The sequence below is a fragment of the Papio anubis genome, chromosome 1, assembly GCF_008728515.1.
Source record: "Papio anubis isolate 15944 chromosome 1, Panubis1.0, whole genome shotgun sequence".
Lineage (NCBI taxonomy): Eukaryota > Metazoa > Chordata > Mammalia > Primates > Cercopithecidae > Papio > Papio anubis.
Genome location: NC_044976.1, coordinates 63,583,919 through 63,611,053, shown reverse-complemented (window position 1 = coordinate 63,611,053; position 27,135 = coordinate 63,583,919). Strand labels below are relative to the sequence as shown.

The 27,135-nt window shown below is 41.4% G+C and overlaps 1 protein-coding gene across 5 annotated transcripts in view; it reads right to left on the bottom strand.

Moving 5' to 3' along the window:
- Positions 1–251: 251 nt before the first annotated feature.
- The window catches only part of AK4 (adenylate kinase 4), an 81,820-nt gene continuing 54,936 nt past the window's right edge, over positions 252–27,135 (bottom strand). For all 5 annotated transcript variants that reach the window (XM_003892004.4, XM_021942519.2, XM_021942513.2 and 2 more), the window contains 3 exons: positions 13,526–13,698; positions 7,572–7,690; positions 252–6,363 (listed from right to left, as the gene is read on the bottom strand). In XM_003892004.4, the coding sequence (XP_003892053.1) occupies positions 6,249–6,363; positions 7,572–7,690; positions 13,526–13,698 (407 nt within the window). In that variant the 3' untranslated portion in view covers positions 252–6,248. The remainder of the gene's footprint in view (positions 6,364–7,571; positions 7,691–13,525; positions 13,699–27,135) is intronic.

The following is a 27,135-nucleotide window of genomic DNA, read 5'->3' as shown; positions in this document are numbered from 1 at the left end:
CATTAAAATTGTAAACAATAAAGTGCTGGACAAATAGGAATTTAAGGGTATACAAATAAGGCAATATGGTGTAGCAGAAAAGAAAACAGGACTGGGGATAATAATTCTTGGTTCAGGATCTTGCTTTTCTGCAAATTGGAGACAACATTGTTGGTAATGTAGTAGTTGCAGAGTGGCATCAATGAAAGTATTTGTGAAATTTTATATTATCAAGTATAAAAAGCTATACAAACATTAAATGAATTCACTAGTTATAAGCAGAAAAAAACTTTATTTCTATCAAATTCAAAAGTATGAACCTTCAAGCAAGATAATCAAAATAATCAATAATACAATTAACAGGATAGCATATACAGATCAGACTGGAGGTTTAGATACTTTGAAGCACATACACCAAAATTAAGAGGGCCAGCAACTGTCCCACCGAGGAAAAGCACTCTGACTCATCATAAACACACAACTTCTGGGAAACTTGAGCTGACATTTCACAGGACAGTAAACCGAAGAGACAGGTCGTCATTGGGTTACAGAACTGATGTGAGCTTGAGAGGGATCACAGTGAAATGCCATTGTAACTCAACAATTTCCCCAGAGATCTGTTCATCTCAAAAACAAGAATATATAAAAATCAGTAGTACAAATTCTCATAAAACTAGAAAAGCCCTCTAAGCCCTAATATCCTTGGAGCTTACATAAAGACTGAGTTTTCATTTTTCTTCCCTTTACTCTTCTCTAAATTAAATACAAAATAGTTTGTTATTTAGGACATTTCTGACTATAGCCAAAGCTTTAAAATGAAGACAAGAAGGATTTTATAAAATGAATTAGATACATATCAACGCTAGGGGAAATCTTCAAGATCGTCTGCTCCTTTGAAAAGCTTTAAACAGGAAAGCTTTTATTTAAAGAATGACACTGTGCTTCCGGGAATAACCTAATTATTACCAGAGGAAGGTATCTATGCCATACAAGAGCTTTCACCCTTTAGAAGTGTTTTACTGCAGCTCTCTCTCTCTCACACACACATGCGCGCACACACACACACACACACAGATCAAATTGGGAAATTCCCTGAAGCATACAGATAATGGCATTTATTCTGGCAAAAACTGTGCATATTATTACAAGAAAGATAAGGGATGGCAAGTATGAACAATTATATTTCAACAGATGCAGGAAGCAGATTTTTTTCACAGTTGAAATACGGCGTCTCAACATCTGGGGCTTGCACACTTCTCATTTGGAAACCAGACTGGGTCAGTTACATGTGGAAAGGAGTAACTTACTACCAGACCACATTTCCATATTAAAAGAAGTCTCCATTACCAGGTTATTTTTTTTTAAAGACACCAAATAGACCAGGGAGTTACTAAAAATTGAAGGGGATAGTGAGAAAGCAAGTCTACCATGAACAGGACTTCACCTTATGAATTGCCTCTCTAGCAAAACCAACTGCAGAAAGCAAAGACACTGTTAAATGAAAGGCAATAAACGGAATTTTCAGGTGGACACAAATACCTCCTGAAATCCTGTAACCCAGCAGAGTACAGATGAGACACGCCCTCTGTAGATACAGTGTGCAACTACCAGTGTGACTCTGAGTGCCCATTTCCTGTCTCTGCACCAAAGCACCAAAAACAAAGAATCCAGGCTGAAGCAAGTATGTTGTTTTATCTGTTAAAGAGAACAGGGAGCTCAAACTAGGAAAAGGTATAAAAAAGGCCCTTTGAATTTCCTGACTAATCCCTATAGGTACATGAAAACCCATTTAAAATAAACAGGATTATTTCCATTTATAATACAAGGAGGCAAGTTGAGATTATTACATAGGTAATTGATGAGGATTTGATTAGCCAATGCATGTAATGTACCTAACATGGAGTAAACAGACAGTACCTAGTGCCTATACCTGAACACATTTGGAAATATGCAGTATTTATTATTTGAGCAAAGACCTCCAGCAGGCTTCAATTCTTTGGACAAAAAGCTAATGTCAAATACTGAACTCAGGTTTTATAAAGTTTTATAAACTTTATAAAAGCACTATTTATGGGTTTGTGCAGGCATTTTTCTAAAGTTATCTGGTCTCAACATCTTAAATAGCAGGAAAAACCACAGCGGCCCCTCCCTCCAAGAATCCTTCCTCATTCATGGCTATTCTTACCTTTCTCCTTCCCCACCAAAGAGATGGGCACACCTAGAGTAACAATGGAGCTCATCTGAGCTTGGCTGCTAGAGGGCAGCAGGGGAGTGATCCCTGGGGAAGGACAAGACAGGAAGTGAATCTCCCCTGGTTACTGCCTCAACTGTTGCACAAGCAGCAGATGGTGGGCAAAGGTTTGGATGTGGCACTCAAGAGTCATGTTAATGTCTAATGGAACACAGAGACATTGGTACAAAAGTCAGGAGCTAACCTGTGTTCGATGCTTCATCATCGCTTGTTTATCTACCAGCATTTTAAGGATTACTTTATCATCAAGACCTTGTTTGGTGTGGGAGTAAGGGGGTGATTTGTTCTAATCTCAGGAAGGAAAAGTGAACAGGGTCTGGATAGCTCCAAGGAGCTCAAAAGCCTATGTGTGGGCACCATGGGCTGGGGATGGCTCAAAGGCAAAGGTCACTTCCGGGGCACAACCCAATGGACACCGAAAGGGTAGTTAAGGGATATGAGCTTGCTTCCTTCATAGTTTAGCCTGGGCCCAAGCCCAGCCTACTCTGACAGTCGTTTATTCTATTCATAAGGGAGGTCTTATGCAGGAAAACTAAGACTCTCTTCTAGCAGCTTTCTTTGCTTAAGCAAAGGAAAAAAAAAAAAAAAAAAAAAAAAAGGACGTCATAAAAAGGTGAACATCACTTTGGTGAGCTCTGCAATTTTTTATTTTTTTAAGAAACAGGGTCTCGCTGTGTTGCCCAGACTTGGGTGCAGAGGTGCAATCATAGCTCACTGCAGCCTCGAACTCCTAGGATCAAGCAATCCTCCTGCCTCAGTCTCCTGAGTAACTAGGACCACAAGTGTACACCACCATGGCTGGCTAATTTTTTATTTTTCTGTAGAGATGGAGTCTTGTGATATTGCCCAGCCTGGTCTTGAACTTTTGGCCTCTGACAATCTTCCCATCAAGGATTCCCAAAGCATTGGGACTACAGGCATGGACCAGCTCCACCATACCTAGACTAGCTCTATCATTCTTGATGTGAGGCCATAATCAGAACCAAGTAGACTCAAGGCCCTTGGTTGCTTGGACACAAGTAGCTGTTAATAACATCGAGGAACAAGCTCAGTCTTCTGAGTCAGGAAAACCTGAGCTGGAGTTCCAGCTACACTGGTCACCAGCAGCAGAAGCCTGGGCAAAATGCTTCACATCCCTGGGACCCCTGTCTTCTTTGTTTATCAACATGAAATCATGGCTGTTTCACAGGATGCTAGAAAGATTAAATGAGATGTTTATAAAGGTCCTAAAACCGCACATTTCACTCAGTAGATTTTCAATAAACAGTATCTATCTTAAGTCTGCGTTAGTGTTGGAGAGTATTAAATATAGCAGCCTTTCCAAGTTCTAAGTCAGTAAGAAGCCTGTTAGGATAATGGAAGCAAACTGAACTAAGAGCTGGGTAGAATGACAGAATGCAAGGTCAGGTTGGCATCTTAGAAACCAGCTGAACCACTCTCTTTGCTTAAAGGTGAAGGAACAGCCATGTGTGGCAACAGAAGGAAAAAAAAAAAAAAAAAAAGATGTCCCTTTAATTTTACTTTTGCCAAAACATTTTCAAGATAACTTTAATTTTTACAAAATCATTTAAGGGAAAACTAGTGAGTTTGTTGAAGAAAACCAGAAATAGATTTTTTAAAAGCCACTGACCACGAAATAAGCATTCTGTTTCTAAGACCATGAAAAAGGTATTTGTCTCTTTTTGGTCTCAGCTAGCGAGGGAGGTGAGACCAAACTGCTCAACTGCTGGACAATCTCAGCAAACACACCCACTGTTGAGACTTAAGAGTGACTCAGTGTTGGCTAGAATTGTCCATTTAGCTGGAGGGGAAGGATGGATGGATGGAGGAGTGAAGTATGGAAGCAGGGATCAGGCCACTTCCCATACCTCTCCCAAACTCTAAAAGCAATGATCACATTGGAGGGTCAGCTAAACACAAAGGGAAGTGAAGAAAGAAGTTTGAAGATTTTCCTGTTTCCAAAAAGCAGTCTTTACTCTTTTTAGTATTCTATAGAATAACTCTACATTTCCTATTTTGTGGAAATTTTATCTATAGCAGAACTACTCTAAGTTGTGCAATTTTCCTCGTATCAGACTTATTTCTCTCTATACCTGGTTCCCCAGCAAACCTGAGCTTTATCTACATATCTGATATGCACCCCATCTCCACAGCTGGCATTCAATTGCAACTCTACATTCTAAAGTGCTCAGAGTCAATATAATGCACTGACGATTCATAGACCTGACTGGGCATTTTCACTGCATAAATCTAAAAAATAAACAATCTCATTATGTTTGAGAGGATGGATGGGGAGAAGACTGGTCTATATTTCCACTAAGGTAGCCAAAAAATAATCACATGAAGGGACAATGGGAGAGGAGCTGGCAAGAGTTTGGGCAGTACTTAGAAGGAAGATGCATTCGTTATCATATAGATGACATACGGCAGTGAATTGACAGAGCATTCACTGGGACATCTTCACAAAGTAAGTAATGTGTTTCAACATCACTAAAGTGTTACAATAGGCTTCTTTTCTTCTCACCAGTATGAAAAGTTAGACAGGAGTCACTCCCAGGAATAGTAAAGGATACTCGCTGGGGACAGTCATGATGCATGAAGAAGGGATACATATTTTTAAGGCAGCAGGAATAAATTTCATCATCCTTCCCAGAGGATAGGAAGAATTATTCAAGGTGGCCACCAAGTCTGGAAACCAGGCAAATCTTTTAACAAATGGTTTATTGATACTATGTTATAACGAATGACAAAATATTAGTATCTAATTCTAGACTTTATGGCCACCCCACAGAATGAATCTTTGGAACAGAAAAAAAAAATAAAGATTTTGTTTTCCCATAATCATAAAGCTGTTATACTTAGTCCAAGCACAGTTAGTACAACATTCTGCTCAACCCCACAGGCTCCACTCCCTTTACCACCTATTTATAATATGTTTGGGTCACTCATAGGAGTGAAACACTGTCAGCATCAATAGTTAGCAGCACTTTCAAAATACATTTTATTGTACTGAATAGAAACCGTAACTATTCAATTAGTCTAGTAATTCCAAACGGTCTTATTACTTCTATACATAAAATATGATCTTACAACATTTATGTAGCTAAATACTTATATTTCCCATGCTTTTTGAGGATTCCCAAAAGACTTTAAGGGGGTTCCCAAGACTTTTAGGGTTTTTTTTTTTTTCACAATAAAAGAAAGGAAGTGTCAATCCATGAGTCAGACCAGCAGTTTAATAAGATCCTCTTCATAGCTCAGTTCCCGGTGCATACAGAAATTCAATACAACCCCATCACTCTCAGTTCTTAGAATAATTTGAGAGGGATAAGAGTAATAACTATCAGTTTTGTTTAACGGCCTAAGATGTAAAAAAAAAAAAAAAAAAAAAGCCAAATTCTTTCATCCCAGGATGTCTGAAAAGGAGAGACTCCATGGAGTGCGGATACAGAAAAGGAGTTATTCCTACCGGAAGAAAATGAACTGTGGACACAGTCACTCAAGACCAGAGAAACAACCACTGTGAGGAAGCAGCTTCAATTTCACCGTTACCAGGGGGGCACACACCAGAAAGCCTGGGACGAAGTCTGGGCTGGAGCCCTTAGGATTCATTCTCAGGCTTCCTGGTGCTGTAGTTCAACAGCCTTTGTGGGGATGGGGAGAACCAGAAACTATCACCATCATGTGTAAAAAAGAATACCACAGCAACAGCTGTCAAAAACCAGCTGGAGCTGAAGTTACACACCACTTGAAATCCACACTGTACTTGCTTTCTTGTGACGGGCTTGAGACACGTGCAGAGACACCTTAAACAGGTGTAGGTGACCTTCCTTTTCAAAGGCAGAGGAGGGCCTCTTGTGAACTCTTTCTACTCATTTGTTTTCCTATCAGTTCACCATTTCAACTAGAAAAGATGCTGCAAGCTACCTCAGCTAGCTTCTAATTTGGACACAGCACCAATACTACACACACAATTGAATGAATGACCACATCTTCCTGGTTCTTCCATTGGGCAGGGTCAATATGCTTCTTTGGACTGAATAGGTGTGATCTTGTTCGAGAAAAGTGTGTAAACGTAGGGCCAGATTTTGTTCGTCTCCGTCCCGGAAAATTGGTGGAGCACTCCTCGGCTCCTGAAAAACAAAGTCCAACATACAATGGCTTTTTTGGTTTCTTCTCCACATATTAGTGCTGAAGATCCTAGATATAAAACAAGCATGATCTTATGGTCTATATCATATATCACACTAAGTGCTAAACCAGCCCCTTTCAAAGGTATCAACACTTCCACTGGGTGTACCTAAATAAGGTCATAGCTTTTGCAATTCTGGTATGCTTGTCATGATGCCACCTCTTTTCTCCCCTTTAAAACATATCAAAGAATAGCATTATAGGCACCATTCCAAATGTGCCTCAATATACAATTTTCAAAAGCAAACCACTGAAAAGCTTTGGTATATTAAAACCCTTATTACTTAATGAATCATGGAACACATGATTGCTGTATCGTAATAATATGATCATAAAACTCTCACCTAAAGGTTTGCTAAATTTCCTGGGGACTACAAGGCCAGAAAGTGATTGTAACAGAGAGTATAAACTGCTGTTTTGAATGCACTCAGCATAGAGATTTGTTTGACTTGCATGTTATTTAAAAAATGTAAATATGTTGCCAATATGGAAACTGAGATTTCCCCCAAAACACACACACAGAAAGCCAGACTTCTGCTCTTCCTGAAAAACGGGAATCATTGGCCTGTGTGCCCTAGAATGCTAACTGGCTGGAGCAGCCACCCTGTCCAGTTCAACTGTCATTCAGCTGCCTAGCTTGACACATCCCTCACCATGTTTGAGACTCATTTCCAATACCTGCCCTAGCCCCTGCAGCCATTTGAATTTTTAATCTCTGCTTTATGGTTTTAGCCTTTATTTGTTAAACTCCCTGCAGACACTTCAAGAAGGGACACACCAAAAGTCTCTTCTAATCTTCTATCCGAACCAGATATTTGTATGTGGGAGTATCAACATATGTGGGACCACTATCTTAGTCACTTAAAATTTTAAGAAAATGAAAATAAATCTCAATGTTGTTTTACATCCAGAACAGATAGAGATGATCAGGTTTGGGGTCCTTATGTTCTAACAGTTTCAGGATAAAAGTACGGAAACTTATCTTTCATGTACAGCTCCAGCATTTCATCTGACTTCTGGGAAGGTTTTGGGTTGTTAGTGTTTATCTGTCTTAAAGAAACACTACTCTGCCTCAGCCCAGTGTTCTTCCCCGTAGGCTCCACACCTTTCCAGTCTGTCCTTTGTCATGAAAATATCGAAGCACACTCACTTGTATAATTCAATGACTGGCTTTGCCACGTCTTTGTACTGTCTTAGCCTGGCAGCAACTGCTTCAGGTTTATCATCCTCCTGCTGGACTAATGGCTCACCAGTGACATCATCAATACCCTACAAATACCAAAGAAAACAATTAATATAGACAACAGTTGGGCCATTTCATAGGTAAAAACTTTTCTGTGCAAAACCATGTATTCACCTTTGACTCCTACCACATGAAGAATTAGGCCTTGGTGACAGTGTTAATTGTAAGAGTAGCAGAAAAAGAAATAGCACACTTAACAGTATGTTAACCTTATTTCCTGGGAGCTGACATTAAATCTTTATTAACAGTTCAGATCTTTTCAAACATGTTCCAGTGCTGTTGATAAATGCTACTTTCAATTCGGCCTAAAATTCCATGCAACCTCCCCCAACAATAAACCTTTAGACAATGTCATCTTGGTTCTCTAAATATCCCTAAAACTACCTTGTCTTCTAAAATAAAGCCTGAGTTCTCAATGCAGAAAACAAAATCTCAAAAAACCAACTTGGTTTACTTAGGAAAAATACTAATCTAGGAGAATACAGTTCAGTACCATCTCTGCCAGCTTTCCAATTCTATCCTGGCGCTTCTATGAAATTTTCCTTATTCAGGTTATTTTACTAGATCGAATAATGACATACGCTGTAGGAACGTACAGAAGGAAAAAAAAAACTGAAGTGACTGTGTCCTCACCTAAATTATATTACTCAAAAGGGAAGCTGGTGTTGATTTGTTAAACACTTTAGCTTTTCTTATGTGTTGCTGCTTTCTCAATGTAAAATAAACAAAAAATATACCTTAACTGCTAGTTCTGATTAATACAGGTTTTATTTTATTTATTTATTTATTTAATTATTTTTTTTGAGATGGAGTCTCACTCTGTTGTCCAGGCTGGAGTGCAATGGCTCTATCTCAGCTCACTGCAACCTCTGCCTCCTGGGTTCAAGTGATTCTCCTGCCTCAGCCTCCCGAGTAGGTGGGATTACAGGCGCCTGCCACCATGCCCAGTTAATCTTTGTATTTTTAGTAGAGACGGGGTTTCACCACGTTGGTCAGGCTGGTCTTGAACTCCTGACCTGAGGTGATCCACCTGCCTCGGCCTCCCAAAGTGCTGGGATTACAGGCATGAGCCATTGCACCTGGCTGGTCTTATGTATTTGATTTGAAAATGTATATGATTTTCTGCAGTGTGTTTGTCTAATTATTTTGCTAGCCTTCTATTCTCCCCAAAAAAATCTCATGAAGCACATTATAATAAAGTTATAGCTGACATCATACATAGGGTTAAATATTGAACACACTATAAATTTGGGAAAAAAGGCAAGAACTCCCCACTCTCATCATATATGACAACATTTATCAGTTGGGTGGGGCACAGTGGCTCATGCCTATAATCTCAGCACTTTGGGAGGCCAAGGTGGGCGGATCACTTAAGGTCAGGAGTTCAAGACCAGTCTGGCCAACAAGGCAAAACCCCGTCTCTACTAAAAATACAATTAGCCAGGCGTGGTGGTGGGTGCCTGTAATCCTAGCTACTCAAGAGTCTGAGGCAGGAGAATCGTTTGAACCCAGGAGGCAGAGGCTGCAGTGAAATCATGTCACTGCACTCCAGCCTGGGTGACAGAGCGAGACTCTGTCTCAAAAAAAATTTTTTTAATAATAAAAAATGACATTTATTAAGGAAAAGAGAAATAGAAGGCATGAATTAGAATATTTTTTTAAATGACATATTTAAAGGTGTATTAAAATAGGAATTATTAAATTACCCATGACAATCAGGGACAAACATTCTGAGAATGGAAAATTTATAATAAAAAAAAAAAAAAACCTTGATTTTCAATTTGTTTTAATCTCCCCAGGAATCATAGCTCCTTACAAATTGCAGAATGGACACGTTTTGAATTTTGCCTCCCATGTCCATGACTATTACTCACCAGGGGAGATAGTCACAAGAAATAAATCTGTCAGAAGGTAGGCCAGAACAGAACCGAGAGGCACAGGCAACTCAACCGGATAATCAGGAACTGGCTATAAATTTGAAATGCACTAAAATTCCATTACAGCTCAGGACCTCGGGTATATGACTTATTCTTACGATTTATGAGTGAGCCATGTAATTATCACATGTGTATTCCATGGTTGTTAACCCAACATGACAGGAGAGATGGGGATGGGAGAAGGCTGTATATTACCTCTACTGCCACGTTCTTTATTTTACTTACAGTCACAAGGCTCAGAAAGTCATTTCCAGAATTTCAAAGCATCAGCGAATACAACCCTGTTTCCAGAAAGCAGAATGATGCTAGAGCAACGGCGCCCCTCCTTCCCAGGGAACCCGGCCACCACTGACATAGGAGTTAAGAAGAAATCACTTAGGCAGCTAGTAAGGGGATGGAAGTCCTCAGTAAGGCTTTTCTCTTTAATGAAAAGCAACCCAAATCATTTTCTAACAAAGAGCAGCCTGTAAAGTCGAGCTGCAGACATAGACAAGCAAGCTGGGAGCTTGCACGGGAGAATGCTGGCAGCAACAACGGACCAGACGTGTTCAAGATGGCGGCTCCATCTTCCCTTCTCTTTGTCAGCCCGTGTACAGTAAGAAGCAGACAAAAGTCGGCAGGCCACGGAGAGTTCATTTGCATAATAAGATTAGGGTGGGGCCACCAGCCTTCCCTGAACACTATGTAAACGTCGTGCCTCATCCAACCAATCTGTAAGCCCTATGTAAATCAGACACCATCTCCTCACCCTGGACTATAAAATCCAGGGCATCCACCACCAGCTGGTCTTTTCCACTTGGAGCGCACTCTTCTCCAGAGAGACAGCCGTTTCTCTTTCTCTTCTCTTCTGCCTATTGTAAACCTCCGCTCCTAAACTCTTCGTGTCCGTGTCCTAAATTTTCCTGGCGCCAGATGACGAACCCCAGGGTATATACCCCAGACAACATAGCCACTTCACCACAGCTGGTAGAGTTGATCTAGGTTAGCACTTTCACTAAGGTCTTCAAAAGCAGCATGGTAATTGCACATGTTCTTTGAGAGAAATCCAGGCTTTGAAAAGCAACTCAGTGGTAAGGCTTTTCAAATTTTATGAGAATCTCTGCATCGGCAGGTCTGGACAAAGCCAAAATGTAAAGCATCTGTGTTGGACTTCAGTGTTCCCATCTGTATTGTCAGAACTCCTTTTTTACTCCCACCCATTTTTCCCCCATCATAGCTTCTTGAGACAGGTATCAGGAAGGGATCTAATAAAATAATTACAGAACTTTTACCTTTTTTGGAGGTGGGAGGGAGGCCAGGTATTACTCTGTCGCCCAGGCTGAAGTGCAGTGGCACAATCACAGCTCACTACAGCCTTGACCCCCCCAGGCCAATAGGCTTGGCCCACTTTTACATTTTTAAAAGACTTCAAAAGGAGTGCTTAACTCAAGTGAAAAAGTCTCATTGGGACTTTACTGACACAATGGCACCCAGGAGTTGGGAAGCCATTCTTAGCCCCTTGAAGTAATTTTCTATAGTAATTACTGACTCCATCTATATTCAAGTGTAATAATGTTTCCATAAAGATTAACCTAATAAGACACAATGCCATGCATTCCACATTGAATGATAACAAGTAATAGTACCTACCACCCAAAACTGGAGTTCACTATTGTAAAGACAACTCAATCTCTCTTTATCAGATAAATAGTCTTTATCATAAAGATAAACCAAAAAGTCTTTATCAAAAAGAACAATAATTATTTAAGTAAATTTGTTAAAATATCTGTATACATATACCTTTACACATGTCTAATTTGAGCTAACTGTATCAATGTTATACTTTGAACCTTTTAAGGGTAATCTTTTTATTCCTTTAGCCTTCCCTAGTCACTTAACCACCTGCCCACTCTGCACATCAACTATGATTCCTTTCCCTCATCCAGTTCCAGCCCAGGATACAGCCCTCGTGACTTTCTCCCTGATCTTATAAAGCTAGAGATCACACACTCAACACACCAACAGATACACATATAAAGAGGTGTAGTCACTGTTTTACAAAAATGGGATCATTCTGCTGTTTGTACTTCTCATTGAAAGATACTTTCAGGGCCGTGCGCGGTGGCTCATACCTGTTATCTCAGCACTTTGGGAGGCCAAGGCAGGTAGATCACTTGAGGTCAGGGGTTCGAGACCAGTCTGGTCAGCATGGTGAAACCCCGTCTCTACTAAAAATACAAAAACTAGCCAGGCATGGTGGCACATGCCTGTAATCCCAGCTACTCAGGAGGCTGAGGCAGAAGAATCACTTGAACCCAGGAGGCAGAGGCTGCAATGAGCCGAGATCACACCACTGCACTCCAGCCTAGGTGATGGAGCAAGACTCCATCTCAAAAAAGAAGAGAAAAAAACTTTTAGAAGATTTCTCCATGTCAAAAAACTATAATGCTTACCTAGTAGAATGGCTGAAATCTAAAACACTGACTACACTAAATACTGGTGACAATGTGGAGAAATAGAAACATTTACTGCTGGTGGAAATGCAAAATCAAATAACCAGTTTGGAAGACAATTTTTGCCAGTTTCTCACAAAGCTAAATATATACTTACAATCCAGCAATTACACTCCTTGGTTTTTACTCAAAATAGGTGAAAACTTACATTTGCACAAAACTGTGCACATGAATATTTGGAGCAACTTTATTCATAAATGCCAAGACATGGAACCAAGATGTTCTTCAAAATGAATAAACTGTGGTACATCCATACAATGGAACATTATTCACTTACAAAAATAAATCAGCTACCAAGCCTCCAAAAAACACAGAATGTGTAAGTGCATATCACTAAGTGAAAGGAGCAAGTCTGACAAGCAGACATACTATATGATTCCAATGATACGACATTCTATAGAAGGCAAAATTATAAGGACAGCAAAAAGATCTGTAGTTTTCAGAAGTTTGGGGAAAATCAGGGAGGAATTAATAGGTAGGGCACAGGAAATATTATAAGACCATGAAGCGATTCTGTATAAGACAGTAATGATGGACAAATGTCATGTCATTGTGCATTTGTCAAAATCCAGACTATAAAAGAGAAAATGAGAACGCCAATGCAAACTATGAATTTTAGTTAATAACTTTTCTATTATTAGTTTATTAACTGTAACAAATGTACCACACTAATGCAAAATGCTAATAATGGAGAAGCGTGAGTGAGGGAGGGGATTTTCCATTTAATTTTTATGTAAACCTAAAGCTTATCTAAAAATAAGGTGTATTAAGTTTTAAGTAGTGCTAATTCATTCTTTTTACTGACTATATTATATTCCAAGATGGTATAAATATTCTCCAATTCATTTAACCATTTCCCTATAGATGAACATTCATTTGCTTTTTTGAGATTTTTTTTGGTTTTGTTTTTTGGCCACTACAGCAACCTTGAAACAAACATCAGTGTATACATGACCTAATCTACTAATGCTTCCATTTCCACAGCTATTCTCCTAAAAGTAGCCTGAATTAAATATTTACTTAAAATTCATAATATACATTGCTATGTTGCTTTAAAAAGAGGCTACAAATACTTTAGCTAACAACAATGAGAGTACTATTTTCCCCAGATCCCACCAGCAATAGACTTTGTTTTATTTTTTAAATAAATATAATTATATACATTATATACCTATATTTATCGGTAATAAATATAAAATTAAAATTTTTATATTTTGATTTTGCGAGTCTAATGGATCCAAAGAGATATCCTATTTAAATACTTAAATGTCCCTTCCCTGACGACTACATTTTTGAACATTCAAAAAATGTTTTTTAGTCATGTAGATTTATTCTTTTTTGAATGGTCTACTCATATCCTTTTCTCCACTTTTCAATGGAAATTGTTTGTCTTTTTCTCGTCGGGTTGTGAAAGCACTTTGTATATTCTTACATGTACATGAGGTGGATTGAAGTCCAGGTTATATACCCTTCCACTAGGAGGGTGAATCCAACGGCGGCTGAGACGATCTTTAAGTGTTTCAAATGGAATGTTCAAACTGATCACTAGATCCACTTCACAGATTTTGTCCAGGGCTTCGGCTTGTCCTAATGTCCTAGGAAAACCTAAATGCCAAAAACAATACAAGTCAAATGCGCAAGATATTGCCCAATTCCAATTAGTTCTTGAAACATTTTCAGCGACAGAATTAAATTTGCATATACCATTCTAAAAGGAGCTTTACACTATCTGGGTGATGGGATAATTTACATCCCAAACCTTAGCACCACATAATAAACCCATGCCACAAACCTGCACATGTATCTTCTGAATCTAAAAGTTGAAATTATTTTTTAAAAAAGAGCTTTAACCAAGAACATCTACCTCCATAAATGTAGTATTAAAATAAAATATGCTATTCTATAACCTAGCTTCTGCATTTGGAAGACTCAAAGATTAAGGAATCACATGATAAAAATTTTAAATGCGCTAAACTAAAAATCACTAAACCAGTCCTGGCTCTAGTCCTTTCTCTGTTCTTAAGTACCTGTGTGACCTCAGCAAGTTACATCAGCTTCATTTCCACTTTCTGTTAAAGAAGTGAAGGGAAATATCATATCTTACATCCTTTGAACACTAGCCGTTTATGAGTAGGTTCTTAGGTTAGCAAAACTAACTATATACATTTATTTTAGAGTCTAAATCAATTAAAGTATGATCCTCCACCCAGACCTTCACCTGACTCTGCACTTTAACCAAAGTAGGCAATCTGATTAATAACATGGTGACTATCATAAATACTGTATTGTATACTTGAAATGTGCTGAGAGCTGATTTTAAGGATTCTCGCCACACACATAAGAAATCATACCTGTATGAGGTGATGGATATGTTAATTATTAAACCTGACTGTGGTAATCATGTTACACTGCATGTATCAAAGCATCACGTTGTACACCTTAAATATATACACTTATTTGTCAAGTATACTGTGATAAAGCTGGAAAAAAATTTTAAATTGTTTAAGTCTATTTAAAAGATTTTAAAGGGAACTAGAGTTTTTAAATCTATTGGGATACTGCAAAACTTATTCTTCCTACTTTTCTAAATGTGTGGAAATAACAAAATTAAAATGTGGGCTCATGGGCATCTCTTCCTTTTCTGATTTAAGTATAAGCTCTGGGTGACCTCAGGAGTTAGGTCTTATGACCCCAAATTACACTTTTCTTCAGAGACTGACCTCAATGTAACTCCAGGTTTGGCTTGGGTGGGGCTGCATAGTGGTAACTTTTTCCTAAATAAATCACTCCAGTTTATCTGCTCTGACAAAAATCTTGCTGGATCTAATATCACTTTTTTAAAAATGTCTTTATATCCTAGTTAGGTAAAAGAACCAGGTGGATGAAGAGCTGAAATTATAATAAAAGATGGAATATCCAGAAGAGAAACTTTAAATCCATTCAGATAAGAATACCAGCCCATCTCTACCCTTCCAAATTGGAAGTATCAAGATGACAACTTAAAAATGGGTATTCATGGCCCTGCAGCACTCACAATTCAAAGAACTCCTTTCCTTACTGTAGAAAGTTGGTGGCTCAAACATGAATGTGCAGCACTGCATTGAAACCCCTAAGTCTGTGTGAATGCCAATCTGATTTCTGAGTGCTCACTGAGTTGAATGTGACAAAATCCACCCACACTACTGCTTCAGATACCTATTGCTTGTAAACTCTCCAATATTCCCTCCAAAGCCTTCCTTACTGCCTGTGAGTCATCCACATAAAATCCCCTCTCAATGCCCGTCAGGTTCTGCCTTTCCCTGGACAACCCACTCTTCACTAAAATGTCAAGATGACAACTGGAATAAAAAGTTGCCTGCAAGGGGAGGGGGGAGGGGGAGGGATTGCATTGGGAGTTATACCTGATGTAAATGACGAGTTGATGGGTGCTGACGAGTCAATGGGTGCAGCACACCAACATGGCACAAGTATACATATGTAACAAACCTGCACATTATGCACATGTACCTTAGAACTTAAAGTATTAAAAAAAAAAAAAAAAAAAAAAGTTGCCTGCAAGGCCAGGCACAGTTGCTCACGCCTGTAATCTCAACACTTTAGGAGGCCGAGGCAGTGGGATCACTTAAGGTCAGGAATTCAAGGCCGGCCTGGGCAATGTAGAGAGAATGCATCTCTACCAAAAATAAAAATTAAAAAAGTAGCTGTTACTGGTGATGCACACCTGTAGTACCAGGTACTTGGGAAGCTGAGGTGGGAGGATCACTTGAGCCCACGGAGTTCAAGGCTGCAGTGAGCTACAATCACACTATTGCACTCCAGCCTGGGTGACAGAGTGAGATAGTAAGCTCCTGTCTCAAAAAAAAAAAAGAATAAAAGAAAGAAAAGAAGACAGAGAAACAGAAAGAGAAAGAGAAAAGGAAAAAAAGGTACCTACAGCCCAAACAACCTCAAAATCATCTATAAACTCTTTCCCCCCAAACCTCTGCTGCACCAATGAAAAGCATTTTCTAAAGCAGTGGCTTCCAAAGTTATCTTCATTGGAGTATATAAAGAAAATATTTGAACTTTGGGGAAGGGGGAGGGCCGTTCTTTTAAAAGAATGTCGTATTAGTGGACGGGCATGATGGCTCATGCATGTAATCCCAGCACTTTGGGAAGCCCAGGCCGGTGGATCACTTGAGGCCAGCAGTTTGAGACCAGCCTGGTCAACATGGCAAAACTGCATGTCTACTAAAAATACAAAAATTAGCCGAGTGTGGTGGCACATGCCTGTAATCCCAGCCACTAGGGAGGCTGGGGCATGAGAATTGCTTGAACCTGGGAGGCAGAAGTTGCAGTGAGCTGAGTTCATAGCACTGCACTCCAGCCTGGGTGACAGAGTAAGACTGTTGGGGGAAAAAAAAAAAGGTATCACATGAGTGAAATTGCACGGGTAAATAAATAATTTATACATAATTATCCATATATTGAAGATGTAAATTCAATATTTTCACTGATAAATGTAAACAAAGAATTTTAGAGATCCCTCTTCTAAAGACCTGAAATCTTAGCGACAGTCCCTGCCTTGTGTTCTAGCTTCTGTGACCTTGACAAGAAAACAGTCTTTATATCCTTCAGATAGAGGTTGACAGCTTGGGGTGGGGTAGGGGGTGGGGTAGGGGGTGGTGGGGGTAACCACTAGAAAAGAATAGGAAGCTCTAAAAGATAATGTAACGTTAGTTCCTCCAACAAATAAAAGCTTGAATCTTATTGGCTAGTTTCCTTGTCTAATGAGGGTACAAGCCAGTCTGCTCAGCTGAGCTCTGGAGCCCTCTGGAGGAGTAAAACGCAAAGTGTACAACATAGGTTGAACTCAGCAAGACAAATTTCAAAAACATGTTGGATAGCACCTGCTACCTACTGGACTCTCACATTCAGACCTGCTAATGACCACAGATGATAATGAATTTCCAGTGGTTTAGACTACAAGCAACAGGTACCTGAAGCTGGTTTAGAAGGAACAACTACAGAAATAAACCATTCCACAACTTCAAGCATTCTCCATTTGATGAGACACATCAAAATCATCAAGAAAGACTCAAAAGAAAAAATCAGGGCCGAGTGCGGTGGCTCAGGCCTGTAATCCCAGCACTTTGGGAGGCCGAGGCAGGTGGATGACCTGAGGTCAAGAGATCAAGACCATCCTGGCCAACTTGGTGAAACCCCGTCTCTTACTAAAAATACAAAAATTAGCCGGGCATGGGCAGGCACCTGTAATCCCAGCTAATCAGGAGGCTAAGGCAGGAGAATCACTGAAACCTGGGAGGCGGAGGTTGCAGTGAGCCGAGATCACGCCACTGCACTCCAGCCTGGTGACAGAGCAAGACTCTGCCTCAAAAAGAAAAGAAAAGAAAAAAATCAGTGATGATGGATGCTCAGATCCTGTCCCCAGACTTCCTAGAGTAGAACATCTAGGAGTGAGAGCAGGGCTTGGGTATTTCTAATATTTACCCCTGATTCATGACAAACCACCAAACTTCTCAGTGACAGCAACAGTGCAAGTATAATACCAAACACTCATCCGCCCCATTTTTCTGTCAGGCTTAACTCTACTTCTAAGCAGGTAAAAAACCACTTTGAAGAACAAGTTGCCTCTATCTCATTTCATCAGAAGACAGCTGGGAAGGAAAGTCCCAAACACATGCAAATCTTTCCAGATTTATGAAGTCCCTAACTTAGTCACCTGTTTGAGCAGTTCTTCTCCAGAGGCGCTCATGTACTTGTCCAGTATCTTACCTCTAAGGAAAGTAGTGGCAGGGGAGCAAGCATGGTATATTAGTAAGAACAATGTACCAGACATAAGTCAAAGATCTGGGTGCCACTCACTATTTCAAAAGTGAGGAGAAACAGCCTTAAGGTAGACACTCTCAAGACTCAATATAACACATTAGGTATAAGCACATGCTTTGAAAACAGACACACCTGGATTTAATCCCTGGCCTTTACCTAGCCGTAACTATGAGAACTTTGGCAAGTTTCATATACTCTCAGATCCTTAGTTTCCTCAGATATGAAAAAAGGGGCCAGGCACAGTGGCTCATGCCTGTAATCCTAGCACTCTGGGAAGTCAAGAAGGATGGATCTCTTGAGGTCAGGAGTTCAAGACCAGCCTGGCCAATATGGCGAAACCCCATCTCTACTAAAAATACAAAAATAAGCCAGGTATGGTGGCCCACGCCTGTAATCCCAGCTACTCAGGAGGCGGAGGCAAGAGAATCGCTTGAACCCGGGAGGTAGAGGTTGTAGTGAGCTGAGATCGTGCCACTACACTCCAGCCTGGGCGACAGAGAGGGACTCCATCTCAAAACAAACAAACAACCACCATCACCACCACAAAAAAAAAAAAAAGAAAGAAAAAAAAAAGCAAGGGCACATTCGTTTTCTAGGGCTGCCACAGACTGGGTAGCTTAAACAATCCTGGAAGCTGTAAGTCCAAGACCAAGGTATCAGCAGGGTTTGTTCCTTCAGAGGCCTCTAACTGATTCATAGATGGCTATCTCTCCTGCTGCCTTCACATGGTCTTTACTCTATGTATCCATGTCCAAATGTCCTTTTCTTATAAGGACACCAGTCAGATTGGATTGGGGCCCACTCTAATGACCTCATTTTAACTTAATCACCTCTTTACAGACCTTATCTCTAAATATAGTCACAATCTGAGGTATTGCGGGGGCGGGGGGAAGGGGCATGGTTAGGGCTTCAACACACGAATTCCGGGTCAGAGGACACATCCGCAACTCAGCCCATGACAAAGGGTAATGCCTACTGCACAGGGCAGTTTGAGGATTAAAAGTGACAATCCCTGCCGGACGCGGTGGCTCATGCCTGTAATCCCAGCACTTTGAGAGGCCGAGACGGGCGGATCACGAGGTCAGGAGATCGAGACCATCCTGGCTAACACGGTGGAACCCCGTCTCCACTAAAAATACAAAAATTAGCCAGGCATAGTGGTGGCTGTAGTCCCAGCTACACGGGAGGCTGAGGCGGGAGAATGGCGTGAACCCAGGAGGCGGAGCTTGCAGTGAGTGGAGATCGCGCCACTGCACTCCAGTCTGGGTGACAGAGTGAGACTCTATCTCAAAAAAAAGAGGTGACAATCCCTGTAAAATGTATAAGATGCAAAGTGCTGGGCACGTGGAGAGTGTGCTGGTTAATAAACAGTCGCCGCTGCTTTTGGTAGAGCTCACCTAGAAGCTCAGCTCATTTCCCAATTCAATACAAAAGCAGCAGCAGCAAAGAAAGGCCCTCATCCACCCACATTTAATTGCCCACATTTAATTCCTTTTCTGGGTTTTTTCTAAGAGTTTGGGGAGTCCCTGGTGCTCTCTGTGGCAGTTACAGCTCGGCACGGGTAGTCATTAGTCACAGGGAGCTCAACCCCAGCACAGCACAGAACCTGGGCACAACACAGCCACTACTTCCATAAGCCTCCTTCCCTTGGTTTCTCAGTTTGCCCCTTTCACCACCTACCTGACTCTTTAATAGTAAAGCTCCTTAATCTACTTTCCTGATCCAGTTCAACACCTTATCATGGTGGGGTTTCATTTGGGTTACAGATGGAGTCAACACAAAGACTCACTCTTAAGCTGTTGATAGTACAAGTGTACCTTGAGGCAGCAACACGGCACAACTTCTAAGGAACCACTGCACGTGCAGGCTGTTAACTGTAACTAAGGATCCAAATCAAGAAAAGTGGCAAATTTGTGGTATTTTCTGTAGTGAGTGCCCTCTTCTAGAAGCATTCACAAAGACAAGACAACTATGCCTTCGAAGGAGCTGGACTACGTGGCTTCCAAGTCTGCAGCTCAGCAAACATAGCCTTTATGCTTCACATATACGAAACTGTTCACAAAGCATTTCTATAAATTTACTTATCTCTTATTCTTTTCATTAACCCTATGAGGTGGACAGAGAAGTTATTACCCTCAGTTTAAGTTTGGATTCAGTGAAAGCCAACAGCACAATGCATATGACATCAGGTCCTTAGATTTCTGCTAAAGTGCTCTTTCTATCCAACGATGTTGCTGTATCAGGCATATAAAAAGTAATTGTTAAAAAGAATCCTCCAGCCTGGGCAACATAGTGAGACCTCATCTCTACAAAAAGTACAAAAATTAGGTGGGCATGGTGGTGCCCGTCTGTAGTCCCAGGTGGGAGGCTGAGGTAGGAGGAACGCTTAAGCCCAGCAAGTCGAGGCTGCAGTGAGCTGTGATTGTGCCACTGTACTACAGCCTAGGTGAGAGGCCAAGATCCTGTCTCAAAAAAAAAAGTTGGGGGGAGGATCCTAGGCTAAGCACAGTGGCTCATCCCAGCACTTTGGGAGGCTAAGGTGGGAACGTCACTTGAGCCCAGGAGGCAGAGGGTGCAGTGCACTGAGATCATGCCTACAATGTTACGCCATCTATCTTTCTTCTACCTACCTAAAAAGCAGAGCATCATGGTGGCATCCTTATCATCACAGTTACCACTTGAAGAGCATCCCTGATGTGCCAGATATATTATATGCAGAGGAAAAGCCTGTACAGGCTTGCAAAGGCCTACCCACCTGGGCCCCTGCCCTGCCACCTCTCTCACCTCATTTCTCTGTCCATGTTTCCATGCCAGCCATACTGGCGTCCTTGCAGCTCTCAAGCAGGCACGCATGTGCCCACCTTGGACATTCACAGTTCATGTCCCCTCCACTTTTGCTCCAGACTCCCATGTATATCCTCAGCTCCTCCAAATCTTGGCTCCAGTGGTGCCTTGTTAAGACTTCTCTAACTGCACTCTACCACATGCCAACAATCCTATTCACCCTTTATTTTCCTTTTGTTTTCCTTCAGAGTATATATCACCATTTACCATATACAATTTACTTTATAAGTGCTTCTATTCCCACCAGAAGTAAGCTAAATCAGAGTAGAACATTTTAAGTTATTGTTTACTGCTATATCCTTAGTGCTGTAAGAGTGCTTTGCACACAGTAGGTGCCGAATAAAAATATTTGTTGAATGAGCAAATATTATCTCAAAAGTCACAATAATTCTGTCAGGTAGGCCTTATCCCCATTTGAAAACTGTAAAAACCAAGGCTGGAAAAGTGAAATGACTTGCTCAAGATCACATGATAAGTGATGAACCTAGATTAAATGAAGTGCTATTTGTCTCTACAATCACATGCCATGTACCACACCATGTTGTCTTCCTCCTGAACAGAAAACGGCAGACTGTGAGAAGCAAATTCTCAGACAGGGAGAAATGCCTGATCCTGATGTCTGTGACGGGCAGCTTACAAAACGACTTGAGGAATCCAAATCTTGTATGGCTTCAGGAACCGCCTGATCCAGCACTGCACGTACAGATGATTTTCTTCCCACATACACAACAACAAATGTTCTGCACCTTGCTTTTTCTCTTTGGAGATTTTTTTCTGCATAACACATATTACTGTCTCGTTCTCTTCTGCAGAGACAGGGTCTTGGTTTGTTCGCTAGGCTGCTCTTGAACACCTGGCCTCAAGCAATCCTGTTGCCTCAGCTTCCCAAAGTGCTGGGAATCATGCTCTTTAATAACTGCAGACTACAGCATGGTTTGGATAAAGCATAATTTAACCAATCCCCTAATGACGGACATCCAAGGTGTTTCCAGTCAAACTGCAATGAGCATCTTTGCACATGACCTGAAACACATGACTAAGGAAAAGTTGATTCACAGTTAGGAATATAGATCCAGAGGCAAGCTGCCTGTGTTTGAGGTCCAGCTAAGCCCCTTGCTTGTGACCCTGGTTACTTTACTTCTCTATGCCTATGAAAATAATAATACCTAATTCATAAAGTCATTATGAGAAATAAGTAAATTACTATATGTAAATTCCAGAATAGTGGCTAGCTCAGGATAAACTGCATGGCAGGGGGTGGGCAGTACTTGGAAAAAATGAAAGCAATGTGGGACTGGAGGTAAAAAGACAAACAGCAGGTTTGGGAACAAGAAAGACATGAAGGATAAAGATAGATTTGAGCTTTCAGAAAAGGATGAAAGACACACTAGGAGACAGAATAATAATACCACCACCACCATCACCCAACATGAGATTTTCACATAGGAGAAAGTCCTTGGTAACAGAAAAGACAAGAAAGAAAGTAGCATCCTAAGGGGAAATCTAGGTTCTCTTTATTACAGAAAGTGGAGACTTCTGCAAATAGCAGGGGTATGTGGCGAGGAGGGTGGGGGAAACTGTCAGGAAAAAGGATTCCAGAGGGTAAGGTGAGGAGGGGAATCAATAATAGAGAAACCGAAGCAGATATAAAAGAAAGGAGAATAAGAGGATGGCTTACCTTCCTTTCAGAAATGAAAGGCAGAGTTGGAAGTGACTGGCCTCGAAGAGTGCCATTTTCAGGGCAAGTGTGGTGAACTAGATAGACCCAGCAGTGGTCACAAAGGCCCTGGGGATAGGCTAAGGCTGCCTCCAAAGTTTGGGGTGCTATGTCACAGGTGTGGTGTCACAGGTCCTGAAGAGGGGCTTTCTCTCACTCTGGTTAGACATAGGGCAAGGGCTCTACAAAGTGAGTAGCAGCATTTATTCGTCTACAAGACTTTTAAAATATGGACACTCAGCCGAGAAGAATGGCTAACACCTACAGTCCCAGCATTTTGGGAGGATTTCACTTGAGCCCAGGATTTTGGGATCACCCTGGATAACGAAGTGAGATCCTGTCTCTACAAAATAATTTAAAATTAACCAGGCATGGTGGTGCGTGCCTTTAGTCCCAGCTACTCAGGAGGCTGAGGCAGGAGGATCACTTGAGTCCAGGAGGGTGAGGCTGCAGTGAGCCATGTTCATGCCACTGCACTCCAGCCTGGGTGACTGAGCAAGACTCTATCTCAAAAAAAAAAAGAGAAGAAAAAGAAAAACATACTTTTCAGCCACAGATCCTAACTTTAAGGCTTCAGGGCATACAATATGAAATGGTGCCTGAAAATGGTGGAGTCTATAGGAGCTTTAGCATTCTTTAAATTGATCTACATCTGTGTCACAAGTTGGGCTGAACAAATCAAAGCAATTCAGGTGTAATTCTCACACCAATCAGCTGCCAAGAACAGAACGTCAGATGAGGTACAGTCAGACCAGCACATTTTAAAGCATTTTTAGTGAGGGTCATTATCCAGCCAGTAAGATCCCCTGTGGTCAGGGATCACTGACCAAGTGGAGTAGAATGCACACTCAAATTCTGTCAACAGGTGGCAGCATTTATAATTTTTCCATTTAGAGAGAATTACAAGTTGAAGTATGCTTTTACATTTACTAAAAGGAACACTCCAAGAAAGGCTTTCTAAATGACTGACTAGCGTTATTCTAGGTTCCTTAATTAGCCCATTCCAAATGTGAATATATTCCATTAATTGTTGAAGAAGGAGAAATGCCAATAGCTAACGTAAAATAAAGATCATGTTTAAGCATGGACTGCTTACTTTCCTCCCGTTAGCTCCTCAGAGGGGACTGTTCCACCGCATGTTTCCACACCAGACTATCCCTATTCCTCATCCCCTAACCAAGCCTAGAAAAGCTGCTCACTCTTTTCATTCAAACAGCCAATCCAGACTGAAAGCTGAAATTTTATATTTTTAAATTACTTCCAGAATCTGTCTTGTTATATCACTAATTGTGACATCTACAGGTTGTTTTTTTTAAGACCCCCCAAGATATGTACTAAGTGCAGTGAGATATCATTAAATTCCTGACTGGTATTGCGTTCCCAGCAGTGCTGGCCACTGGGCCTTGGCACCTGCTCCTCCCAGCCATGCCAAGAGCCCAAGGAAGGGCAGCTGAAGCAGGAGGTGCCGCAGCAACAAGCTGAGGCAGTGGTGGGGAATAGAAAGTAGGACACTTCTGTTTTTCTAATTTGGAGTGCATTCACTCTGCAGGAAGGGTACAGAGCCAGAGTCCACCACCACATTCCCAGGCAGCAAAGCAAGCCCTCCGCCTGATGGAAATGAAAGGGCAGTTCGGAAGGGCAACTTCCAACATCCGCCTGGGGTTGGCAGCTTGTGAAAAGGCTGTGCGACATCAGCCCCCTTCCTACCTCCATTAAGATCTGGAGCTAACATAGTTGCTTCGGACCACCGATCTCTTTCCAGTTGTTGAGTAAGTAAGAACCAAGTTACAAATGCAAGCCATTGTTCATGACACTCAATCACTGAATGATTAGCTTAAAGTTGAAAGCAGGTGGTTGGTTATTCTTCCACAGCCTTCCCTAGCCCAGGATTTCAAATCATTCACACCACCAACTGGAAGCCTTAGTAGCAAATTAATCACCACCAAAACCTGCTACATAAAGGCCTTTTCTCTCTCCTATCTTATACTTTCCTTATCTATTTACACAACGTTTACTTGTACATTTGTATCAAAGACCTCCAGATTCCATGTCATCCAGTTATTATTAAAAGACGGTGAAAAGCAGCAGCAGCTGTCCTACTATTAAAAAGTCAAAAAACAACAAATGCCAGCAAGGTTGCAGAGAAACAGGAACACTTATACACTGCTAGTGGGAATGTAAATTAGTTCAGTCACTGTGGAAAGCAGTGTGGAGATTTCCCAAAGAACTTACAACTACCAGCAAAACCATTATTGGGTATATATCCAAAGAAAAACAAATTGTCCTACCAAAAAGACACATGTACTTGTATGTTCATAACAGTACTATTCACCATAGCAAAAACATGGAATCAACAGAGATGCCCATCAATGGTGGACTGGATAAAGAAAATGTGGTATATATATACCATGGAATACTACACAGCCATAATAAGAATGAGATCATGTCCTTTGTAGCAACATGGATGCAGCTGGAGGCCATTAGCCTAAGAGAACGTGCACAGGACCAGAAAACCAAATACCATGTGTTCTCACTTACAAGGGGTAGCTAACTGAATACACATGGACACAAAGATGGGCACAACAGACAACAGGGACTGCCTGAACCAGGACCAGGGTGCAGAGGTTGGAAAGCTACCTGTCAGGTACTATGCTACCTTGGTGACAGGATCATCCGTACACGAAATTCACCCATGTAGCCGGGCACGGTGGCTCACGCCTATAATCCCAGCACTTTGGGAGGCTGAGACAGGCAGATCACGAGGTCAGGAGATCGAGACCAGCCTGGCTAACATGGTGAAACCCCATCTCTACCACCAACATAAAAAAATTAGCCGGGCGTGGTGGCGGGGGCCTGTAGTCCATGTAACAAACCTGCACAAGTATCCCCTAAACCTAAAATGAAAGTAGAAGTAAAAAAAAAAAAAAGAAAACAAAAGCAGCAGCTGTGCTCCAGATGTTGGCAACTGAAGTTTATGCTCCCTCCTGTCACTCTGTGAGCCCCATACTCCCCACCGTGCCGAGCGCTCTAGAACCCACTTCCTGCTCATGGAAGCTTCCTGGGACACTAGTTATAGATCCCAGGGTTTGAGAAATTTGAAATAAGTGGGTCCTGCCCTCAGGAAGCTTATAGGTTAATAGAAAAAGACCCCCAAAGCTGAGGTGGGAGGATTCCTTGAGCCCAAGGGACTGAGGATGCAGTGAGCTGTGATCGTGACACTGCACTCCAGCCTGGGTGACAGGGCAAGATAGAGGCAGGAAAGGAGGTAAGGAGGAAGGGAGGAGGAAGGAAAAAGAAAGAAAAAAAGACTTTAAAAACCTAGATATGCTACAATCACTACTGGGTGATCCACTAACAAGCAGAAGGTAAGTACTCCAGAAAATTTGGTTTTAAACCACAAGTGTGCATCTTCAAAGAGGCTTAGGGAAATAAAAGATGAATTCCTTTCAGGTAGGAATTCTTGGGGAAATTCCCAAATGGCTTCACTGAGATCCTCTGGGATCATTGCAATGATTTTTCCTGAATAAAGACACAGATAAAACTGTTACCTTATAACCCTCATTCTTAAATAAGTTACACTAAAATCACTGAGCCCTTTCCCCATAAGGGCAAATGCATATTCCATTGAGGAAGGAGCTGTCATCTGCAAACCCCTTGCTTAAAAGCTCTTCCGTTTAAGAATTCTGCTCGGTTTGTTTGTTGTTTTGTTTTGTTTGAGACAGGGTCTCGCTGTCACCCAGGATGGAGCGCAGTGATGTGATCATAGCTCACTGCAACCTCTAACTCCTGGGCTCAAGGGTTCCTCTTGCCTCAGCCACCCCCCACCCAAGTAGCTGGACTACAAGCAAAACATCACCACACCTGGATTTTGTGTGTGTGTGTGTGTGCGCGTGCGTGCACACAGATGGCGTCTGGCTTTGTTAACCAGGCTGGACTCAAGCAATTCTCCTCTTTGGCCTCCCAAAGTGCTAGGATTATAGGCATGAGCCACCGCGTCTGGCCTGCCTGCTTGTTCTTTGAATATAAGTCCCCATATACAAATTAGGGGAAAACTGGTCCCACTGTATTGCAATTAAGACTAAAGAAATTTGTAAATGATTTCACCATAGGCCTGTATTTCTATCCCCAGAAAAGTAACAGAATCCAAGTATACCTTCTAAAGGCTCAGCTACAGATTGCAGGCATGACCTGTCTACAACTGGACGTATAAGTCTTTACCATATGCCAAGCACTGTTATAGGTACTGGTAATACAGCCATGAACAAAATGGACATAACCTGTGCTTTCTGGGGCCTGCACTGGTGGTGGAGGGATAGGGGAGGAATGGAAAATCAAATATGCTGATAAATACATAATGTCACATTATAATAATGTAAGAAGAGTGACGTGGGTAGACAGAATGGTACAAGACAGACCTTCTGAGGAATGGTTTTCTGTGTAAGGATCCGTATCCAGCAATCCACCCAGATATCTGGAGACAGGGCACTGCTGGTAGAGGGAACAGTAAGTGCCAGGGCCCACAGCACAGGTGCACGGCAGGTACAGGTTGAAAAATCAAACAGTTACGGAATATAAACAAAGTTTCATTCTCTCCTGCCTCAAAATAAAAGATACGAGTGTGGCCGGGCGGGGTGGCTCAAGCCTGTAATCCC